This window comes from Sitophilus oryzae, unplaced genomic scaffold, assembly GCF_002938485.1.
Source record: "Sitophilus oryzae breed Bouriz unplaced genomic scaffold, Soryzae_2.0 scaffold_1297_pilon_pilon, whole genome shotgun sequence".
In the NCBI taxonomy this organism is placed as follows: domain Eukaryota; kingdom Metazoa; phylum Arthropoda; class Insecta; order Coleoptera; family Curculionidae; genus Sitophilus; species Sitophilus oryzae.
In genome coordinates, this window is record NW_022145945.1 from 11,513,919 (window position 1) to 11,539,259 (window position 25,341).

Here is a 25,341-nt window from a genome sequence, read left to right on the forward strand (position 1 = left end):
AGCTCCTGGTTAGGTTCTGGGGGGAATCCCCTTAGCGCTTGGCTTGGTCTAACAAGCATCTCACTCATCGTCTTGTCCATGGCTGTAAATGGTTGTCCGTGGTTGTCCGTGGCCAGGGAATTACACCAAGACATATAACGATGCCGGACGGGACTACCAAGTCATATCAGGCACCCTCTACTGACTCTGGTCATGTCTCGCGGGTACAGGGTGTAGGGGGTCTTGGCTTAACCGCCTGGACCAAGAGGAGACAACCTTATGGATGCGTGGCTAAATAGAGGACTAGCCATTACTGGCCTCAACCTTGGAGCATCAGGGGGCACCCCATTGTATTTACCCCTTATTTCTACATGCGGGGCTCTGTAGAAGTGGACCGACTATCCCTAGAAACTCGTGGGAACACTATGAGATCTAGCATTAAAAACACCACCGATGAAGCTGTGGGGAAGCCCCTTAGCGACACTGGGAACATTACAAATGAAACTAAAAGAGGGGCTGCTGACACATGCTTGGGATCATCCTACACAAGTGGCACACCAGTTACCACCTTCTCCAGCAAGGGTCGGGAGCCTACCTCTAGACCCAATGAGCGACACAAGCTACCGTTTCATCCACCGTACCCGGCGCAGGCGTGGATCAACTAGGCGGGCTAGACGATCCTCTGAGAGTAGGTCTTAGCGGAGCAGAAGCACGGAGATACCTCCGACTGCTCCACGAAGGACTTGCTCCAGAGGAAGCAAAAGCGAAAAAACTCCTCCGAAAAGGGGAGAGTACAGAAACCAAGAAACAACCTGACTCATCTCCATCAAAGGGCAAGAGAGGAAGCGAGAACCTCTCACCTCTTCTCCGGCAGGGAGAGAAAAAAGCCAGGATGGAAAGCCGTCCAACACCGGGAGGCAAGCAGGGACGTATCGCCAGCTTTGCCGTTATTGAATATATTCAATTATTATTCATAATTATTATTCAATGATAACACTCTTGACCTGTTTTTTATAGGATCCTGCAATTACGCCAATGGCCTATCAAATTTTGAGAAAAAAAGTTCTAGTCAAATTAAACTGTAAATATATAAACAATTTGTTTACATTTTGCTTGTATACAGGGTGTTTCAAAAAACATGCGCCATCTCTCGTGGAGATTCACGTAAAAATAAGATTCATTTTTCATATCAACATAGGTTCGATTCTGCTTTGTTTCGTAGCTACAGGGTGTTAAAGTCTTAATATTTTTTTGATTTATTATAATTTTCTTCCAAGTACTTTTACCATTTCGGATGAAATTTTGGTGGTCGTAAAGGTAACTATAAATGCGTCATATTTTAAAGCTAAAAAAAGGTCGACATATTTGCCGAGGACGTGCATATGGGTTATCACTGGAATATTTTTCTAAAAAAAGACATGTACGCCACCGACTTTTTTCTCTTGTTAGCAAAATAGTATAAGCAGTTTAATGTCGATTAAAAGTTGTCTCTGGATATTTTGTCGATTTCGGCCTCCTTAATGAGATAAACGCAATTTTATTAATTTGCCTTGATCCAAGTCTAATAATAGCAACCTTTAAAAAAATTTAAAATCATTAGCTTGCGAAAATTTTAAATAAGTACTCATTGATTCATCATCAAAAAATATGAAAAAAGTTCCTCTAAACATGGGTATGGAAATGCATAGTTTTAGAGTTACAAAATATTAAAACTTTTTAAAATTAGGTTTTTTGTAATTATCTTAAATGCCATTATTTTTTTATTTGAAATTGCTGTATGTTGGACTAATAGTAATAATAACTAATAGTAATAATATTTAATAATAAATTAGGTATACGTATACGTATATAATTACGTATACGTATATAATTTATTAATTGTTTTTATTTTAATTTTATTAATTGTGATTGATAAAATTGCGTTTATCTCATCAAGGAGGCCGAATTGGAATTGGGATCAAGAGATAACTTTTAATTGGCATTAAACGCCCTACACAGTTTTGATAGCAACAGAAAAAAGTCAGTGGCGCACATGTTTTTTTCTCGAAAGATATTCCGGTGATAACCCATATGCAAGTCCCTGATGAATTTATTGACACCTTTTTAGCATTAAAATATGTAACACTTATAGTCACTTTTACCCCCAAAATTTCATTCATATCATTAAAAGTGCTTGGAAGAAAATTATAATATATCGAAAGATTATTAAGACTTTAACTACATGTAGCTATAAAACAAAGCAAAATCGGACCTATGTTGATATGAAAAGTAAGTCTTATTTTTACGTGGGAAATCTCCCCACGGAGAGATGGCACATGTTTTTGAAACACCCTGTATATTGAGCCAAATCAAATATTTGTATATGATTAGCATATCTATCTTTAATATATCATGTCTATGGATGGTCTCTATAGGTTTCTTTTGCTACTTTCCTTGCTATCCTTTTAATGCATTCTTTTTTGTATTGTATGTTGTATGTTAATTGATAATACAGTTATAAGGTATGATCGAAAAAAAAACAGCGTCTAGTGGGCTTAGAAATGACGATCGATGAAATTCCTCATATAATTTTACAATTTTTACATATAAAATGAAAGCGATCTTCATTTCATAGCCATCGCTGACGCCGTTTTTTTCGATCATACGGTAGTATGTATCGTGTGTAATCTTTTATTATAAAGTATGTACAAATACATATTTAGAAATACTAATGAAAAAATTTCGTTGATTTACCTGATCTATCTCCGTCTACGAAAGAGTTAACTGTCAAAAAATTTGGTGAATTCACTACTTCGTTCACTACCTCTAATTCCAAGTCCAAATTCACTCCTCTAGAACACATTGTCACAACCAGAAGACGAAAATATCACAAATCGTTGTCTTCAAACGTTTATTTTTAACTAAAATGAATTATTTCTAGTATCTAACCAGGATCGATACAAGTTAGAGCGAAATACACAGCGAAATATATCACTTTGTTACACTTTCAAGCCCCCAAATTCACTGTTAAGCCAAGCTAAACGGAACAATACTGACGAAAACCTTATTGGAAATAATACGACGTAAAAATTAACAACATTGACTGAAACAAAAAGCACTACGAACTGTTCTGGCACAATTTCAAAAACATTTTATAAATAAATTTTTGCACGGTGCATTTTTTAACCTAGATAATTATTCGGAAATTTCACATAAAATTACTCTGTTCTACTCTAAAATATACCATATTTTATATCAAAAATGTCATGTGATCGTTTTGTAGTAAGTCGGTTTGTTGGCTGATTAGAATGAGAGTCATATATTTTGTCCGGAATAGATTAATGGAATGTTTTATTATTAGCAACTACTGTGTGCTTCGATTCTCAAGGTTCTTTCGGTGTGCTAAGAGAAGTTTTAAATACTTGTCAAAATGCATTTATTTCCGCTGATTTGTAAATATACAGGGTGTCTTTTAAGTAGTTTAAAACATTCAGAGTTTGGTCTCTCATAAATACCGGGTGCGTCTCAAAAGTGGCTCACCCCTATAACCTTTATTTTTTCAGATGAAACAACGAGATGTGGTATGTTAGTATATGACATAAATTCGGATTGATTGACGTATTCAATTGTTTTCGGTCACTTCCGGTTTCATCGGAAGTGACTACAACTTTTGATTTTTAAATGGCACCCTCGGCATTTTGTTACTTTATTCGATAGAAAATGACACTTTGAATAGAATGACATATCATATGTCAACTTTTGACATTTTCGCATATGGTTTATTTAAAATTGTGACATGCGGTTCATAACGACAATTTTATTCCAAATATACCAAGTGTGTGGTATCAAATTATTCATAAAAAAATGCTTTTTTAAATATGCTAATGAGCCACCCTTGTTCCATTTGAAAAAATTGAGATATGATTAAAAATACGATTTGGGCATCTTTTAACCGTCCAGGACAAAACACTAAAAACATTAGACGATCAAATCTGTTTTTCCAATGCTCCTTGATTAAAAATTAGTGTGTTAACACAGTCATGACACTCTAGATTGAAATTTAAAATACTATTTGTCTTTGAGTGACTATGTCAAAAATTGACATATGTATGATATGTCCTTCGATTCAAAGTGTCATTTTCTAACGAATAAAGTAAAAAAATACCGAGGGTGCCATTTAAAAATCATAAGTTGTAGTCATTTCCGATGAAACCGGAAGTGACCGAAAACAACTGAATACGTCAATCAATCCCAATTTATGTCATATACTAACATACCAAATCTCGTTGTGTTATCTGAAAAAATAAAAAAGTTATAGGATTGAGCCACTTTTGAGACGCACCCGGTATATGTTTATAAGAAAATACAATTATTACAAACATAAGTCGTAAATTACTTCCTTTCTGATTTTACAAGGTGTTAAAAATTTAAAAAAATCGAATTTCTCGCAATATGTCGTAAACTACTTTTAAATATTTACTTTAAATATTTTCTTCAAGTTTGGTGTGTGGTGTCCAGGTATAACAAAGACAGTTTATTTCTATTAACTATTGTTTTCCCACTAATAGATAACATACTTTAGTAGTTCAGTCAATGGGATCAAAAAAGGAGCCTGCTTGGAAAAAAGTCCGGAAGTTTTGTAACTTTGCAGGTTTATAGGTTTTGGGGTCCCTAACTAAAATCCATAAAATGCACATTTCCAGACCTGCCGCCGGCGCCGCCATCTTGCCAAGATGACGCCCAAAATCGGTATTTTCTAAATATCTCGAAAACCATGCGTTTTTCGCAAATTTAAAGAGAGCAAAATTAAAGAGAATAAATTTCTTATAAAAAAGGTTATATGAAAATTTTCGCTAAAGTCAACCGTTTAGGCACAAAATCCTTGGAAATATTACAATTTTGCATAAAGTATGATATACATATTATACTCGATTTTCCGAAATCAAATGTCGATTAGTGTTCATTAAAACTAGTTTTAGTTTAGTTTCTTCAATTTTGTCATAAAACAGTGGCGTATCATTAATTCGCTCATTAATTTATGAATAATTAATTGTCGTGCTGGACAGCATTCATTGCGAACTTACCACCAGGTTCAGCATTGGTCTGGTTGTACCAAAGATGCCGAAGAATGGGGTTGGAAGAAAACAAAAACAGGCATTACTCCAGTCACAACGTTGAAAGATCCAGCTCCAAAATCCCTATTGGCAATTTTATCCTGTTAATGCAAAACCAACAACTGTGGTAAAGCCTGCGGATGCGGGAAAGTAGGATTAAAATGTTCAATGATTTGTGCATACTGCAATGAGAAATCCTGTGACAACGTCACTGAAGTGTCACTCGACGAATCCGATGAAGAAGAGTTGGACTTGCCTGTAGATATCCCTCTGGCGGCTGAAGATGAAGATGAAGAGTTGGACGTATTGAGAGACCACCCTGATGAGCCCAGCACAGCAGACACGATCGACTTTGACAGCAATGAGCCAGATCCGTCGGGCTTGTGCAGATAAGTTAAAGTTTTTAATTTACCTAGTGGAGTAGGTATTACCTACGTATTACCGTATTACCTACGGAGGCCTCCGGGGAGACCACGTTAAAATAAACGCGCCATGTACTTTACCTCTTGGGTGGTATGGAAACAAGTACACATTTTCAATAATTATTCATAAATGAATGACCGAATTAATGATACGCCACTGTTTGAAGAAACTAAACTAAAACTAGTTTGATTTATAAACTAGTTGACATTTGATTTCGGAATCGACTATACATAATATATCATATTTAAAGCAAAAATTGTAAAATTTCCAGGGATTTTGTGCCTAAACGGTTAACTTTAGCGAAAATTTTCATAAAACTTTTTTTATAGGAAATTTTATTCTCTTTAATTCTGCTCTCCTTAAATTTTCGCGAGAAACGCATAGTTTCGGAGATATTCACAAAATACCGATTTTGGGCGCCATCTTGGCAAGATGGCGGCGCCGGCGGTAAGTCTAGAAATGTGCATTTTATGGATTTTAGTTACGGACCCCAAGACCTATAAACCTGCAAAGTTGCAAAAGACTTATTTCCAAACAAAAATCCCCAATGACTGAACTATAGGTACCGTGTTGTAAAAATTGTATCATACTTTTTTGAAGAGGCTTTAAAGTTGTACTTGTGTAGAATTTCGTTTCATTTGGACTAGTAATTTAAAAGTTATTTGCAAAAATCTACCTTCAAATTATTAAAATTTATAATACGACCCAGAGAAATATACAATTCAATATATTACATATGTTTAGTAATTTGAGAGTAGATTTTTACAAATAACTTTTAGATGCCTATTCCAAATAAAACGAAATTCTAGACGACAGTAAAATTTAACGCCTTTTCAAAAAAGTCTAATACATTTTTTTCATAAAATGATCTGGGGAGATATTTGACCTTTTCAAAATTTTCATAGGATTTCCTATGTCCCGCGTTCCGATGCACCACGCGGTATGCGCCGATGCGTTGGGTTGTGCGTGAACCATCAAGGAAATATTACGAACACAATGGACGAATTTCCAAACGAACTAACGCAAAAAGCGAGTCGCAATCACGAACCGCATTGACGCAACGCATCATACTCACTGTCTGCATGGACGCATCAAATGAACGCATCAACTTTGGTGTCTTCTCTTGCGGTCGTATTAAACCAGGGCATACTGTATCTTTATTTAATTACCCTCATATGCAAAAAACCGTAACGGAAAATTTTTTGGTCTAGTTTAAAATGATATATTTTTTTATTTTTAGCCCTATTTCCTTGATTTTTCAGAAAAGTGTTTACAAATATATCAACTCTGATCCGTAAACTTGGTTTATTATAAATTTTAGTATTTTACTTATTATACCTACAGGGTTAATCGAAGAGTTTTGTTTTTTCCTTATCTTCAAAACACCCTGTGTAATAATTTCGTGAGCAAATTTTCCTAAAACATTTTTCGGTCTGAAACATATCTCCTGAATATTTTGATTCTTGACTGTCAACACGTGCCTGTGAATGTCAACACGTGGCTTGGTTAATTTTTAAAAGCAAAATGAACTCACCACAAACATTTTGCAATTTTTTCATTTTATAATTTTTTTTTTGATGTTAGTCTTCACAATGACGAGGTGGCTTTGGTGATTATTGTTGTGTACGAATGAACTTGGTTCTTAGTGTTGAATATTATGCAAAAGTCATTGATCTTGTTGAAGATGGCCGAAATTATGAATATTCCTTTGTTTTCGTTGAAATTTCCTTGTTATTCATATTCTTGGTCCTTGAAGAAGAATGGGAAAACATAACACAATATATTTGCAGTCTCATTAACAGTATGAACCGACGTTAAGAAGTATTATAGTATTTTTACAAGTTTTTTGTTTGTACACTTAGTTACTTAGTTACAGTTATTATTTTAATATCCATAGTTCTGCTAGTGTTACTAATATTTATTAACACCATTTCATTTCGCTCTTAAAATTTAACCAAGGCATTGACTATCAACATGAGTCAAAAAAGAAAATGCTCAGGAGACATGGTTCTGATCGAAAAATAATGTTTTAAGAAAAGTTACTGACAAAATGATTGCACAGGGTGTTTTAAAGTTAGGATAAAAAACGACCCTTCAATTAACCGTGTATAATAAGCCAAATACTAAAGTTTATAAAAAACTGAGTTTGTGAATTAAAGTTGATAGATTCATATAGTACAGTTTGCTAAAAATTCATAAAAATAGGGCTAAAAGTAAAAAAAATAACATTTAACACTTTAAACTTGACGAAAAAATTCTCCGTTGCGTTTTTTCTTCTGAGTGTATATTTAATAAAGGTTGAAAACTTCTTAATTAATTTCATAACGCCGCTCATTCTTATAAAGAGAGAAAATTATTCAATAAACAGCCGATTGTGAATATAGAAAGTGCTTGGATAATAATAAAAGCAAATGTTACAGAGTCGAATTATCTCGATATCAATTTACTGTAATGTTAATTAGAATTATTAGTTCTTAAATATGACACCCATTTAAATTAAATAGCTATTTGCTAATACAACTTACTAGAAACTGGGAACGAATGTGACGATTCACTGACCAAACCTCTTCTAGACATGTTTGTCTCTCATGACTGGCATTAGTCATGTTTACATTGACAACGTCAATAACATATAACATATGTAAATACAAGGTATCACAATTTGGGAAATTAAAATAACTTTGGTTGCACATCATAATACGACCACCAGCAAACTTCATAAGATGACGCATGGTGTCATTGATGACGTGCAGCCAAAGTTGTTTTAATTTCCCAAACATTCACATCATAATGTGTATATTTATTCTGTTATTAGACCAATCAAATTAGAGGGTTCACTGGGAAAAAAGTGTTAGAAAACTAATTATGGTCTTGATTTGTACAGTTGACATGAAGGATAAGTATCCTAGTTTTGCACGGTTGCTCGACCGCCGCTCGACTCAGGAGCAGGGTTCGGAAAACTACATGTTACTTTTAAAAACTACATAAACTACATTACATGGAGTTAATGTAATTTATGTAGAGGGTGTAGTTTATGTAACCTATGTATGTAACTTTCAAATATCAAAGGTTTGAGGTGAGGTTATAATAAGTTGAAGCTTTAAAAACACATAATGTATTTAAGAAACCAGAAGAAATATGGCTTTAAATATAATATTTACATCATATTACCTCTATTACACCTCATACAAAGAAAATTATTCATAATGTCAATATATAGTTTGTTCACGTAGTTTTCATGTAGTTAATGAACGGAAAAAGACGTAGTTTTTGAAGAAAAACTACACCTAGTTAATCCGGTAAAGTACGTCTTAATTAACTACTTCCGAACCCTGCTCAGGAGGACCAAAAGATGGTAAAATTCTTGGACTTTTTCGGATTTTTACCTATGGTTCCGAAATGTTGCGTTCTAGCCAATATTTCATTATTATATAAATTAAAGACCATTAAAATCTGCGTATAATGACTATCAATTAGTAACAGTTTAGAACCGCATTTTCAAGCTCCAGAAGAGAGCTGTTCGATATTCACTGAGACTAAACAGCAGAACTCATTGCCAGGACTTTTTTAAAGAATTAAAAATATTGACTCTTTCTTCCTTATTTATATTTGAATCCGTTTACCTAATACGTAAGTATGTATCAGCTTCTCAAGAAAGGCCATCTCACACTTATCTACTCAGGAACGCGGAGCAAGATCTTTATCTGCCTACCCCACGCTCAGAGTTAGTTAAAAGTTCAATATTATACAACTCGAAAAAATGCACAATCACCTGCCATTTTAAATCAAATCCATAACATCATTTTCTTCATTTCGCAAAGCAATGAACTCTTATTTACTAGACAAGGCTTTCCACGCCGTAAAATTATATTTTGAAAATCGAATTTGATCTTGTAAACACTGGTCTAATGTTTGCTATTGCTATATTTACTAATGACATCGAAATAAATTTATGTAGAGGTCATTGATATTTACTATAAACTAACTAAATATTTTTGAATATTATTTTTATTTTTTTGTTCTTTGACATTGTAAACATTTATAAATGTTTATTTTAAACAATAAGACTGACAATATTATTTGTATAATGTTTTGTATTATCTTTTGTTTGTTTGTTTGTGTACCTTGTTTGTTTACTTTGTTTGTTTAGTTTACCTTTGTCTACAAATTGAAAAATTTTTTGTCAATAAAGGCATTTATTTATTTAATTCGTTTAATTTGGTCCAGTAGTATGGCAGAAATCGAAAGATGAAGAATAGTGCTATTTACCAATTTTTCTGATAAACGCAATGAAGTGACATTCAAACGTTCATCACACCGAAACGATCATTCTAAATAATAAATCATACAATAAAAGTCACAGAGCATCAAATTAGCATTTTACATCAAGTAGGTAATATATGTTCCGTCGTCCAACAATTTGTAGTATTATAGCTAAAATTGATGCTTTAAAATAGTTATTTTTACCAGTTTTGCCACTTCAAAAGAGCATTTCCTTTTCAACGACCGTAATAAGAAACGTCTAATTAGCATGCTCCATAAAAAGCTAGATGATGAAGGATTTATTGTAAAAATAGTGGAGGAAGATGCTGATAGACTCATTGTTAAGACTGCCATATCATTGAGTTAACCATCAATAATAATTATTGTTGGAGACACAATCTGTTGGTCTTTCACGGCTAGGGGTAGTCATTTTCGTGACAACTTTTTGATCTTGTCTTGATTTCAAGACAAGATCAAGACATGAAATGATTTTTGGTTTTCAAGACAAGACAAGAAATTACTTCTGAAGATCAAGATTTCTTGATAAGAAATCAAGAAAAACTTGACATTTCTTGAAAATATAAAATAAAAAAAAAATACTCATTTACTTAGATATTTGTAAATTATATGAATACCCATTAATTGATGCATAAAAAAAATTATTAAGCAAAAAAGATTTGTACGAAGCGGCACTTTGTAAAATGTCCAATGTCCAAAGTTAACATAAGTACGTCCAAAGTCGGATATCCAAAGATGGCATATTGTGGGCCAACAATGTTATGGCCTACGATATTAGAATAAAAAAACCTTTGCAAAGCGGGTCTACTTCAGTGGCATACAGACTTTTCGAATTAACGTAAAACTTTTAAAATAAAAAAAAATCATACATTTTATTGTACGCCACTGAAGTAGAGTAGCTTTTATCCATTATTTTCTTTTATCTATGCTTTTATCATTGTTGTTTTGAGTGTTTTTATCTGTAGTAGTATTATCACCGTCACTACTGTCAAAATCTCAATTAAACTTCTACGTCCAACGTTCAGGTGTCTGAGTGTCTGGAAGTGGTAGGTATTCTGAACCAGATTCAATTACGAATGGCTCAGATTTGCTGCTCAACGAACCATCAATCACTCATTTTAATGTTAGATAATTAATTATAATAATAATTAACAAAATTATGTAAATCTGATGATTTTGGATACTGTAGTATAATGAGCCCAAAGTTTTTGAATTTTTTGAAAATTAGATGCCTGACCCTCGATTTTACGCATAAAGCATAAACATCACATTAACCAATCTTACCGCGATTTTTAAACAGGGGTTCCCCTTTAATAAGCGAATTTTAAAAGGTGGTTCCCCTTTTGTCAAGATATCAAGAAATTTCAAGATTTCTTGAATCAAGACAAGAAATCAACTCTCAAGAAATGGTCAAAGACAAAAAATGAAATTGCTTGTCAAGACAAGATTTCTTGTCTTGCCGATCCCTACTCACAGCATTAGCACCTACCACCTCAAAAATTGCACCAAGGGGAAGCCTGGGATACGTACTGGTCTTTCATGTCAACTGAACAAATCAAAACCATAATTAGCTTTCCAACACTTTTTTGTGACACCTATAGTAAACTATTTTTTGACTGACCTATATGACAAATTTTGATTTATTCACATAATTGAAAAGTAAAAACAGTAAAAGTAAAAGTAAGCACCTACATAATTTAATCTTTTTAGAAATTTATATGTTTAAATTTTGATCATATTTAAAAAACTTTGTTACATACCATACCAACAAAATACCACGAGTAAGAGGAATGAAATGAGAGAAATCGGGATAATCGAGAGTAAAATGAAAGTGCGCAGAAAATATGACACACCAAACCAAACCAAATTTTAACAAATTAGTAATGTCAACATTACATGCGGTTGTAAATAAAAATACAATAGAAAACTAAAGGAATACTTCATTTGTATTCTTTTAGAGAAAGAAACACTACAGGTGCTCGCGCACTTAGCCGAAGCGTCGCGAACGGAAGCTGCTCGAAGAAAATCGTAGATTTTTCGCCCGACAAATTTACATTTAAGTTAATGGCAGCCCGCGCACTACGGGGTCGCGAAGCGAAGAGACGCGTCAGTAGACGCGCGAATTCTCTTCGGACCAACTAGGAGTCGTTTCGCGGCAATAGGCGGCGAGAAGATTCAAATATTTGTTGATTCTTGTCTCATATTCCAGTTTTCGCGTTATTTGGTAGGAAGAGGTGCTAAAGTTGGGGCAAACTTCTTTTTATCTTGTCTAAGATCATTAAACAAATGATGAAATTCACCGTAGGTGTCTCTCTTTTGATTTATATTATGAACCCAGCATTTTTTCTTGTTTTTATCTTCTTCTTCTTCTTCCATAGTGGCAATTAAACTTAGTACAAAAAGGTAATCTTCTGACGAACTGCTCATCTACTACACTAGACAACGTACTGCGTTCAAATCATGAAATAAATAAAATTCGTGTCGCGTCGTTCGAGACGCCACGCTTCGCCCCAGTGCGCGGACATCAGCTAAATGACGCTTTGTCTCGCGACGCTTCCGTTCGCGACGCTTCGGCTAAGTGCGCACCTTACAATATTACCCTTGATTAACAAGGATATTACTTAATATAATCAAATTTAATATGAGAAAATATTTTAGGAATTTAAAATTTCCTCAACCAAGTAATGAGATAATGACTACTATAATACAGGGTGTCCCAGGTTGAGCGTTAATTAAAAGGTTCTAGAGAACTAAAATATCTAGATCGGAGATTTTTTGTACATCATTGTTTTACAATGAGATGTATCGATTAAAATTATTTTCAATATGGCGGACTTCCGGAAATACCGGAAGTTAACAACAACTTTCCTATTTTAAATCAATACCCCCATTTTTTATTACATACTTAAATTATTTTATTCTTTAAAAATTTTATGAATTCTGTTATTAAACACTCTATATTTAACATTAACCGTTTCTGAAAAAAAAAATATTTAAAATTTTTAACGTCAAATTTAGTGATTACCACAACCACTGCGACATAAAGAGAAGACATGTGGCTATCTATTTCAAAAATTAAATTGTTCGAATGTCATAGAATAATGGCCGCAGCTGTCATGGAATTGAGCGATTAAAAAATTATCATAAATATGCTTTTTTAAAATGGAAACCTACTTTTTTTATTTCACTAGTGAAAAAAATTTTTAAGTTATTTAAGATTTAATTTTAAAGGGTATTTCTTGATTTTAACCAGTAGCCTATGACTTTAACCGTCAAGTGATGTAAAACAAGAGATCTCTGACAATGTCATATTGTGACACTTTGTTCAAATAGTAGTATATCATCGATTATCATTTCCAAGCCAACTTTGCGCCGTTTTTTTTTTCGATCTACAATTTTTATTAATAATAGATATCTTTCGTTTTCTTAAACCTTTATTCACTTATAAATCACAATAATTGAAATATTATTAATAATAATCTATTAGATATCACTAAAGAACGAAAATACGAGATATATTTTTATAAATACACTCTTTAAACTCTTAAGGCAGACAGTATTATAATAAGTATAGGAAATTCAAATAATTAGTTTTCTGATAGAGAGAAATAAATTGTTTGATTGTTTGATACTTATTGTCAAAGGAAGCTAGATAAAATCATGAAAAATATACATTTTAAAACTTAATCTTAAATAACTTAAAAACGGTTTATTTTAGGTATAGGAACATGTATAGTCAAAAAGTAATGAATTAAAAAACTTTTTCACTAATGAAATAAAAAAGTGTGTTTCCATTTCAAAAAAATGATTTATAATAATTTTTAATCGCTCAATTCCATGACCTACCGCCAATATTATATGACAATCGAATTCGAACAATTCAATTTTTGAAATAGATAGCCACATGTCTTCTCTTTATGTCACAGTGACTGTGGTAATCACTTTATTTCACTTTTAAGCTATACAAATTTCGTAGACAGGTAGTTTTTTTCGTCCAAAAATTTTAAATATTTTTTTTCTCAAAAACGGTTAATGTTGGGTATAGAGTGTTTAACATCAATATTCATAGAATTTTACAGAGAATTTAAGTATGTAATAAAAAATGAGCACCCATTTAAAATAAGAAAGTTGTTGTCAACTTTCGGTATTTCCGGAAGTGCCGCAGTTAATACTGAAAATATTTTTAATCGATAGATCCCACATTTCTGAGAGCAACAACAATTGAACTTGTTTCTATGGCTAACTAAGTGAAATTGGTCAAGAAAGATAAGAATTGGCTATAACTCAGTAATTTTGTGAAAAAAACATATTATAGCTTATATCGCTGAAAAGCTTAAAAAATGGCGCTTTTTACGAAGTCATGGCCAACTATGGTTTCCATTTAAAAAAACATATATTTGTGTCATATGTCAAAAATTAAAGGCTTTAGAAAAAATCGGAGAATACAAACTCATTAGGGATGTGAGTATCTACAACTTTTATCTAAAAACTTTGGCTAAAATAGATTATAATGGAATTAGGGACAACTTTTAAAATATCCAAAATTTATTTTTTTCGAAATATCTAGTAAGCCATGAATTTTTTCAAAAATCTGAAAGGCGCATATTTATGACCCCACAAAACTGCAATTCTTTCGCCATTTAACCGACTCTTTATCTCAAATAGTTTACGTGATACCCATAGAGAACATCGTAGGAAACTCACCCTGTATATAAATGAAAATCACAAAATTAAGATTAGGTAGACGAATCTTTAGATATACCTGTAATAAGAAAAAAATATGATTTTTATTACCAATACCAATTTTACGAATAAACTGTATTTTAAGTTCTAAGACTACCAGAACGTTTTCAAAATGTATCTTGTTACTTAAAATAATAAAAAAATCTAAATTATTATATTATTCCAGAAATAAATACCATAAAACCTATAAATAGAACTAAAATAATCTTAAAACATCTGATATGAAAGGCATGCCAAATGAAACAAAATGAAAAGCAAACTTCTGGAATACCAAAATAGTTTTTCTTTGAAAGCATCTAGGTCAACTTTATGCAAATTTAATAGAAAAAAATAGGTAAATGGTTCAAAATAATGGGGCCGTTCGACTTTACGGACACTAGAATAATTTTAAGAAAATAAAAATTTTCCTCAAAAATACCCGTTTTAATAAGTAATTTTAACCAAAAAAAATGCGGAATGTGCAATAAATTTTAAAATATTGAAATACAGTTATAGTATATGTGGCGGATTCATCTCTCCAAAAAAATCCTTTATGGGTATTTCGCCACTGCACTGCAAGAAAATCTACTAAATAAAATAGTTATTTTTTGTAAACACTTCTGCGTTAAACCTAAACGGACGCTGCTTGTCAGAAGTTATGTACAGTAATACAAATTTGCCTAACAAAGAAAAAAATGCTTAACGTTTCGGAAAGTTATCTCTTTCCGTCGTCGGAAGCAAAAAAATATACAAAGAATAAAGAAAAAAAACTATTTAAAATATTTAAATTCAACTATTCGAGAACACTTTACTTTTTTAAAACAGATACGTCTACAAGAAACCGTTGACGTTGTTATTATGTCCTTTTAACAGCATTTTTTTCTGTGTTAGGCAAATTTGTATTACTGTAAATATAACTTCTGACAAGCAGCGTCCGTTTAGGTTTAACGCAGAAGTGTTTACAAAAAATAACTATTTTATTTTGTAAATTTTCTTGCAGTGCAGTGGCGAAATACCCATAAAGAATTTTTTTTGGAGAAAAAGAACAATGTCACACTTCGACTGCTACTAAACATATTTAAGTTTAAAGTATCACAACAGTATTTATTTAAACCAAAATCTCGTAATACAAAACTAAAGTGTCAAAACGAATGACAATATCAGGAAATAAATAAATAAATGCAGAGCTACCATCTGAATCCCCAGCGCGAAATTTAAATTCCAGTTAGTCAGCCCGGAGCCTAATATGTCCATGGATGGCAATAGTGAATTTAAAAATCGCGCCATCCATTACGTAACTAAAAGTTTAATTGATATCAAATATAGTTTACAACATTTCATTTATGTTTAAACGTATTGTTCCACCTCATCTTAGTTGAACCACCCTGTATATTAAGACATAAAACTTCATAAAATTTATTAAAATTATGAAATAAGATAATCTAAAGTTATGAACTCTTTGATCCCCTTTTTGTTTTTTATCTCGAAATAAAGTTATAAAACAGTATATATATAGTTATTAAGCCGCAAATCTAAAAATTAATAAAAGAGATTTAGATCCACAATTTTATTGCTATAAAAAAGAAAGATTAAAATAAATATTAATACCTTTTGATGGCATAACATAAATTTTTATTTTTTATATTAGAGATGATAATAAAATGTCAAAATAAAAATTTTGAAACTATTTTTAGTAGAACTAGCAGCACAAATATAATTGACGTAAATATTACTACACTTACTACACTACCCAAAATTTATTTCCGTATTAACATAACAAGAAAGATTTAAGTGATATATAAACAAAGATGTTATTTACTGGTTCTAAATGGCTGGAAAATATCATGTTTATTTTGCTTGGTTGAAAAAACCAGAAGATTCCACTCCAATAGATATTGGCAAATATTTGCCATACAAATACATTAAGTAATTTTTGTAGCACAATAACTGTACTGTTATAATCTTATCGTTTTCTACGAAAGATAGTGGAGAATTTGTAATATACTGTAAATTAGTTAAAAATACTTTTAAAAAGAATTGTTTTCAAATACAAATCTTCTTTGATACTTAGCTTCCGAGGTTGTTATTTTTAATATATTTACATTTCAATTTACATGGAGTATGTAACGCAATTTGGCTTGTAGTAATCTTTATTTTTTTAATATACATAGGTATACCACTGCTTATACTTTAAATATCGAGGATATTTGGTCTTTCGAATCCAAATTTATTAAAATAGGTATTTTCGAAAATTTAATATTTGTCAAGACTATCAGACTATTAAACAGAAAGCTTGAAATTACTTCAAATTAGTATTAAAAGATGTATTTTTCATTCAAACAAATATACAGGGTCTGGCAATAGTGCATCAGGCGTCTTTATTTAAAGTCTTTATTTTATGTATTTACATACAGTAATCGCAAAACATTTTCCAATGCACGTCATCAGTCATATCAAAATTGACACTAAAGCCTATAAACCTGACTAAATGAAGTTTTGGCCAAAAATGTTTATATTTGTTGTATAATTTAAAGATACCGAGCAGCTCTTCATTTTACTTTATGGAGCAAATGATTGTAACAGATATTTTATTTAGATTAAAACTGCAAAAATTAGTTTAAAGCGATTTGTTGGTCACATTGCGCCGCGATCAGCAACGTTGTCGTTTATTATTTGACAATTATCATAATGTCAGTACTTATTTTGTATAATATCGTGTTGTTTCTTTGGGAGTAATTCCCGTTTTTGCGGATTTTCATAGTCTTTTTTGAAAAATTGTACTTTTAAGCACAAACAGTTCTTTGAAGAACTAAATTTTCGAGTTTTTGTATTGCATTTCTTGAAATTGTGTGTTGAAAATATGCCGACGCATGAGTCGAAGCAGAGAGCTTGTAGCTTTCCTGAAAAACTATTTTGAACGAGAACCTGACAAAGGTCCAAGCTTCATACCACTTTCAAAGTTATTTCTACTTATTTCGATTTGTAGGGAGTAGCTGCTGCCTTAAATTTAAATATTTCTACTGTGAGTTTTAGTGACTATACTATTAATAAATTAATTATTTACTCAAATATTAAGTATTAAATTAAAAATAAAACGTAAAAAATATTTAAAAAATGATATAATAAATACCGTATGATCGAATAAAAACGGCGTCAGTAATGGCTATGGAATTAAGATCACTGTCATTTTATATGTAAAATTATATGGGAAATGTCATCGATCGTCATTTCCAAGCCCACTGGACGCCGTTTTTTTTTCGATCATACGGTATATTAGTACGCAGGAAGAAGAAAAATCGTGGGTGTTTGGGAAGGCTCGAAAGGAAAGAATGTTTTGCGACGTTTCGCGACTTTATTGTCGCTTCTTCAAGCACCAAAACATATTTATATTAATCCATATTATGCCTACAAATATGCATCGTTTGTAGTACGACACAAACCGAGCATCGGTGTACATCGGGCAAAAAAATACCCGATAAGTTTCTGTTCTTTCTTCCGTATGTGGCTTGGTGTTAGGTTAGGAGTCGCCATGAATATTTGTAAGCATAATATGGACTAATATATGTTTTGGTGCCTGAAGAAGCGACAATAAAGTCGCGAAACGTCGCAAGAACATTGTTTCCTTTCGAGCCTTCCCAAACACCCACGATTTTTTTTCTTTTCTTTCTGCGTACTAATTATTACTGGGAACTAACAATAATCATACAGTATATTGTCTCCCAATTTTACATTAAGATTCATCTCACAAATCCATCTCAATCCGGCAGCGCTGTCGCCATCGCTTGTTACTCAAAGTTGATCACGTGCATCGGAAATTGTTTTGCGATTACTTTACTATGTTTATTTTTTAATTATCCATTTAATAAAAAAAATAATATACAGGGTGTTTCATTTTAAAAAACATAGAAAAATTATTTTATATTTTAGAAAGTTTGGCGAAGAATTTTCCCCTATAATGATTTAAGGTTACGACATTTATAGCAAAGTAAGTATAGACGATCTAAAATAAATTCCTAATGTAGTTTTGATTTCAGGACAGTTTTTGTATTTTTGTAATAATTTTTTTAAAGCAAGGTTGAAAAAATATATTTTTTTACTTATTTATTAATATCTCTAAAACTATCGAAATCTGTACGTATCTTGTATGTAAAGTAATCTGAAACAAAGCCACAAAAATGCAATAATATACAGCATGTTCCATTTAAAAAAAATAATCCTGATCCACTCACTTTTTTGAGCCATCCTATAGAAGTTAAAATATTTTCCTGAAATACATCGTAGTACATATGTATACTTTAGGTTTGCACTTAAACAAAATTTCCAAGTTTTTTATTCTAGGAGCTACAATGCCGACGCACTATTGTCGAACCCCTGTAGATATAGTCTGCTGAGCAAATGAAAATGAAATATTAGCGACAGATTGTTATCATTTTAATTCAAAAGTATATTTTTGGTCTTTCTGTAACTTGGCTGTTCAAAGTTTCAGAGAATTCCGTAAATATAAGACCACAAACACTACCTCTTTTTTCTTTAAATCATCTTATTTTAAAGGGGTAGGTTTTTATTTGTGTAAAAGACTATGTGACTAAATTATGACGGTTAAATCAACAAATATTTTGGTACTTTTCTAAGTTTACCTATTTCTATGAATTTTACCCATACGTTTTCTTGTATTTTTAATATCTATGGTACGCCATCTCGATGCATAGGCAAACTAGAGCAGGTCAGGGCAACAATCGATCGCCCCTCGTACGTAGAAAATCGATACGAAACATAACCTCATTCTCGGCGCCAACGACTACGAAAAACAAACAGATACTAACCTATTCTTTGTTCCAGCAATTTATTAGAATTTTCTTGTTCTGCTTCGTTTTCATCGAAGGTAGAGTAAAATCCCAGGGAGCTGCCTTTGTTCAAACCATTCACCAACATCTCCGACATGGTTTTATATTAAAAAGTAAACGATTTGTCTAAAAACAAGTTTGTAAATAACAGAACCACTCGCGATACTTGCTATACGACAGACCAGTGATAACTGAAGTGGAATATGTTCCGAGTACTGTTATTAATAAGGTGGTACCGGCAGGATTATAATTATTTGCAGACCGATTTCGATGATATAAAATGTCTGGAATAAAGGAAAAACACGTGTTTAGCGCTTGTGAGGCGACTGAAAATTGAAGTGTTCCGTGGAAGTTGTGGAAGTGCCGGAGTTATCGATCTTTTGGCACGTTGGGAGCGTGGGTGATTTTCCAAGATAAAATTTTACTATGGCGCAATATTGAATTTATTTATTTTCATTTTTAATAAATAGTAAGACAGCTGATTATCAGGGCTGTTAGTGTTAGTCATATAGAAATTTTAGATCTATTAGGTGTCATATTTTCTCTTTTTGTTGGGAACTATTGGGCCTCTAAATATACAGATACAGGATGGTCCAGGTTTTCCTAACAGTATTTTAAAAATTGAATTTATTTTACAAAGGACAGTCTTAATAAAGATATTAACAGAGCAGAGTTAAAACAGATTTTTTCATATTTTTGCAAATCTAAAAATTGACTGCACTCATCAAATGAACTTTTTCATAAAGAGTCATGCGAGGAGTCATGTTTGTTCATGATTGAGTCATGTTTGATTTCATAAAGAGTCATGTTTGGTATTTCTTTTTACTGTAATCTTCTTTGCTACTGAAATCTTCTTTATCGAATCTAAAAGGTTTAGAATAATATAGAAAAATAATCTAAATAATATAGAATGTTTCTAATCCAATATTTAGAATAGGCTTAACACAATAGAAATCGATCGAGTACCTCTTTATTTTGCATGAATTGTGATCAAATATACTTACATGTTGGAAAGACCAGAAGATCAATTTGAAATAGATTCGAAGAGCATTAATATGGTTCCATGAAGACAAACAAGGCATGAGGTTATTACAGGACCCATAATTTTTTTAAAGCTTTACATTAATATAAAATGAATCAAACGTAACAAATAAAAGCTCATTAAAGCTTTCTGAGAGTTTTTAATAAATAAATGGAAAGACAAGACACAGATTTCCTATTTACGATTCTATTTTTTAGATTTTCTTTTATGATTGGTCCATTTTCACATTGTTTATTGTAATGGTGAGATGGTTGCTTCTTTCACAAAGTATTTACCAGAACACTCAAAACAGGGACTTCATAGGAAATTTTTGTTTTATTTTTATCTGTAGCATAACCCACCAGTTAGATTTTTGAACGCTATTTTGACGCCCTGTATATATACTTATGAAACATTTCGGAGGCGTTAATTAACTACGTAAGGGGATGTAGGGAGGTGTGGATCAAGCTGAATGTCACTAAATCTCACGTAGGATAGAAGGAGAGTTTTGGCAAATACTGTAATAATTCGTAATTTTTCGAGCAAAAAATAGTGTAAAGATGTAGGAAAATCAGATTAATTTAAAGTAAAACTAGATTAAAATATATCGAAATCGGCGAAACCAGGTTATGCATTAGCTCAGGCCATAGAAAATCCCGTCTAAATAATTTTAAGGGTGTCGGCTGTCGGCTTCCCTATTGATTTTGGAAAAAAACATTTAATGGAACTTTTTAAATTATTTGCAAAATTAGGTCATTAAAAAAGTACACGGGAAAAAATCGAGCAGAAAATATTGTTACAAAATTGTTTCACTGAAAATCAACTGATATATCTGTATCTCCTGTTACTGTAGTAGTTTAATAAAAATTCAGGTTTTGTTGTAGAAATAAGTCTTATACCGTGTGGTGCATATACAGGGTGCTACAAATTCGAGGTATGAGCAGTGGTATCTCGGAAACCGTAATAGATACGAAGATGGATAAATTGGGGCAAAGTTGTGCCTTGGGCTGTTCACCAAGATGCCATCAAAATTTTTTTAAAAATTTCAAGGATTGCTGAGTTTTTTGGAAAAAAACGGATTTTTTTGAAAACTAATTTTATTTTTTCCTGTCGTTAGGTTTTAGAAAATCAAAAAACTAATTGCACATTCTCATAGCCACTTTATTAGGGCTATTTGACAGTATTTTTAGATTTTCAAATTAGCTGATAATGTGTGAGATACAGAGGCCAACTTATTTTTTTAAATATGGACCTGCATTATTTCCTTCAGATTTTGAAAGAACTCAGTCTCCTGAGTACAATGATATGCCAAACTTTATACTTTTTTTTGTTTTGGGTACCTTAACAGCAACAAATCTATTTAATTATTATTAAAAAAAATCAAGTCCAACTCTGTTTTTAAAATTATTTAATCTGATTATATTCATCGCAACAATACTAATCAGTGCTAATTAACATTGAATAAGAAAATTTGAGCCACTTGAAAGATTCAAACAAATATTATCCAGATCAGCAATTTAAAGATATTATTTTTAACTTTTCTTATTGTGAATTTGAAATTCTCAGTGTACGATCTAATAATTTGCATAATATTAATCGTAATTATTATAAATAAATTAACTTCTACAAACTAGTTTCTAATGCTCTACATAGTCTACATGTTCTAAAGGGTTACCACCATAGACTTAAAATAAAATATAGACTACACTATTTACATCTCAACGCGGACAAACATTCTTGTTTGTACACATGTTTACTTCTGGGTACAGTCGACCGAGCCTTCCTCATCCAGCCTATGTTGTCACGTCTTTAATATTATCAATATTTTTTTTCTTGTTATACACATATATTGAGAAATTAATACTACAGTTTAATAAAGTAGGTTTTAATATTCCATAGATGTATTAAATAGTCCTTATACTACTAAATTATAAGTCGAATACTGTTTAAAAAGGATAAGTTCTTTACAATATGACAACACCGATTAGAGCCGAGGGAGCCTATTCATTCATTTATTACCTTGTAGTACGTGTCGGACGTGTGCGGTAAAGCTTTGTTGCCGCTATCTCCCCGGCTGTATTAACGCATTTTCTTAGCTTGTAGTCCTTAAGTGTTTATTTTATTGACTTTTTCTGTTCAAGAACTATAAAATATGGTTCGCCAGTGCCAAATTTGCAAAGAAATTTGACTTAAATAATCCATTTAAGTCTTGAAACGACTTTTGACCGGTAGGCAACTCTCAATTTACCCATTAGGAGTCAGTGACGTTGTTGTAGAAAGGCGCTTATTTAGATAATATTTTAGTAAAATGTAAAATCTGAATTTTTTCTCTTACATTACATTATTTACTTACTTACATTGTAACAAAATTATAATTATAACACTGTTAATAATTAATAATGTTTTTATTAAAAATATATTCCGGTTTATTCTAAAATTATCTTCAGAATCTAAAATAACATACAAGAATTTTAAAATGATATTACATTATGAAACAATATTTTTTAATATACCGGGTCGTCTCAAAAGTGGCCCACCCCCTATAACTTTTTTATTTTTTCAGATAAAAAAAAGCAGATTTGTATGCTAGTAGGTATATGACATAAATTATGATTTATTGACGTATTCAATTGTTTTTGGTCTCTTCCTGTTTCACCGAAATGATTACATCTTTTGATTTTTAAAGGCACCCTCGGTATATTGCTACTTTATTCGATAAAAAATGACACTCTGAATAGAATGACATATCATATGTCAACTTTTGACATTGTCGCTTAAAAACAAATCCTATTTTAAATTTCAATCCACGGTGCCATGGTGTTGTTAAAAACACTAAGTTTTAATCAAGGAACCTTGGAAAAATAGTTTTGATCGTCTAATGGGTTTCGTGTCTTGTCTAGGCCGGTTAAAAGATGTACAAATCATATTTTTAATCATACATATGTCAATTTTTTCAAATGGAACAAGGGTGACTCATTAGCATATTTGGAAAAAGCCTTTTTTTATGAATATATTGATACCACACACTTGGTATTTCGAGTCAAATTGTCGTTATGAACCGCGTGTTACAATTACAATTAAACCATATGCGAAAATGTCAAAAGTTGACATATGATATGTCATTCTATTCAGAGTGTCATTTTCTATCGAATAAAGTAGAAGTGCCGTTTAAAAATTAAAAGTTATAGTCATTTCCGGTGAAACAGGAAGTGACCAAAAACAATTGAATGCGTCAATCAATCCTAATTTATGTCATATACTAACATACTAAATCTTGTTTTTTTATCTGAAAATATAAAAAAATTATGGGGGATGAGCCACTTTTGGGACGCACCCGGTATAATAAAGACAGTACCGAGTTAAATAAATGTAGTTTTCATTTTATCCACTTCCTATCACCTTCCTTGCTTTAATGGAACAGATTTATGTTTTCTCTAATTTACATAAGACATCACTTAACCAGAAAAAAAAATACCACAATCATATTTTTTTTCTCTCCCTGTCGCCGATTCTATTATATCTGTGGAATAGATCCTGTTTTGATTAATATTAAGGGTTGTAAATGTTTGACTAAAATTAATAATTTATTATTCATTTCAAAAATTACGTAATTTCGATTATAAAATTTCTTCTATAACGTGTATTTTATTATTTTTATCCTTTTTGGACTCTAAGACGTTTTTTCTAAACTTTTATTTAAAAAACCTGTCCTAAATCTTAATAAAATATAAAAAAGTTTAAATACGATATATTTTTAATTTAATTATAGCTGCATTAAAATAAAAAAATTACCCGGCTATGATACGGAGAGTTCAGGTGTACTTGAGAAACGAAAGACAGTGTTGTGTTTCTCGGCAGAGTCGTCAGGGAACGACCGTTACGACAGAGACAACCTATCTATCGCTCGTATCGCACTCGTTATAACCTAAAACAATAACACAACAATAACAAGACATTGTCTGACCGCACGTTCCAGCTATTTATGAATGAGATGCTCAGTCTATATTTTATTTTAACTCTATGGTTACCACCTTTCCTATTGCAGAAATTTATTTTTCGTTCAATTTTATTTATAGCTTTTGATCTTCTTCTTATACTTTCGAATGCATTTTGTACTCATTATTGTAACTGCCGAGGTGTGTTAATTTCACTTTTTTGAAAAAATTTGGACCTGTCAAATTATTTGACGCTATCAGATATCATTTGACGTTACCTCGCTGGACATTATACTGCCCTACCATTTCCAATCCATCTTCCGGGAAAATGATTTCATTGTTTATATTACATTTTATTTATATTATTTTTTTATTACTTTATTACATTGCATTTGATTTTCCGTATTCAACCCACGTCACTGTTAAGTTTGAAAGCTTATCAATATTGTAACGATAAATATATTAAATATTAAAAAAAAACAGAGCCGGACTTGAAATTAGTTTAAATAAATTGTGCCCAAATTTCCAAAACTATAACTTAATAAAAAAATATTAAATGTGGTATATCATTGTACTCAGGAGAGCGAGTTCTTTCAAACTCGGAAATAAAAAATGCAGTTCCGTATTTAAAAAAATTAAGTTGACCTCTGTATCTCACAAATTATCAGCTGATTTGAAAATCTAAAAATACTATCAGATAACCCTAATAAAGCGGCTATGAGAATGTGCAATTAGTATTTTGATTTTCTAAAAAGTAACGACAGGAAAAAATAAAATTGATTTTTAAAAATATTTTTCCAAAAAACTCAGCAATCCTTGAAATTTTTAAAACTTTTTTGATGGCATTTTGGTGAATATCCCAAAGCGCAACTTTGCCCCAATTTAACCATCTTTGTATCTATTACGGTTACCGAGATACCAATGCTCGTACCTCGAATTTGTAGCACCCTGTATAGGAACGCGGGACATAGGAAATCCCATAAAAATTTTGAATTGAAAAGGTCGAATATTATCTCCCCAAATGATTTTATGCAAAAAATGTA

At 31.7% G+C, this 25,341-nt stretch overlaps 1 protein-coding gene across 4 annotated transcripts in view; it reads right to left on the bottom strand.

Annotated features, from left to right (window-relative positions):
* The window catches only part of LOC115874791 (AMP deaminase 2), a 52,596-nt gene extending 32,926 nt beyond the window's left edge, over positions 1–19,670 (bottom strand). Inside the window, exon 1 of one of the 4 annotated variants that reach the window (XM_030890069.1) lies at positions 19,322–19,670. In XM_030890069.1, coding sequence (XP_030745929.1) covers positions 19,322–19,439 — 118 coding nt within the window. In that variant the 5' untranslated portion in view covers positions 19,440–19,670. Of the gene's footprint in view, positions 1–2,712; positions 3,072–8,020; positions 8,093–19,321 lie in introns of those variants that run through there. The other 3 variants (XM_030890073.1, XM_030890072.1, XM_030890070.1) reach the window with 3 other exon arrangements.
* Between the last annotated feature and the right edge of the window lie 5,671 nt (positions 19,671–25,341).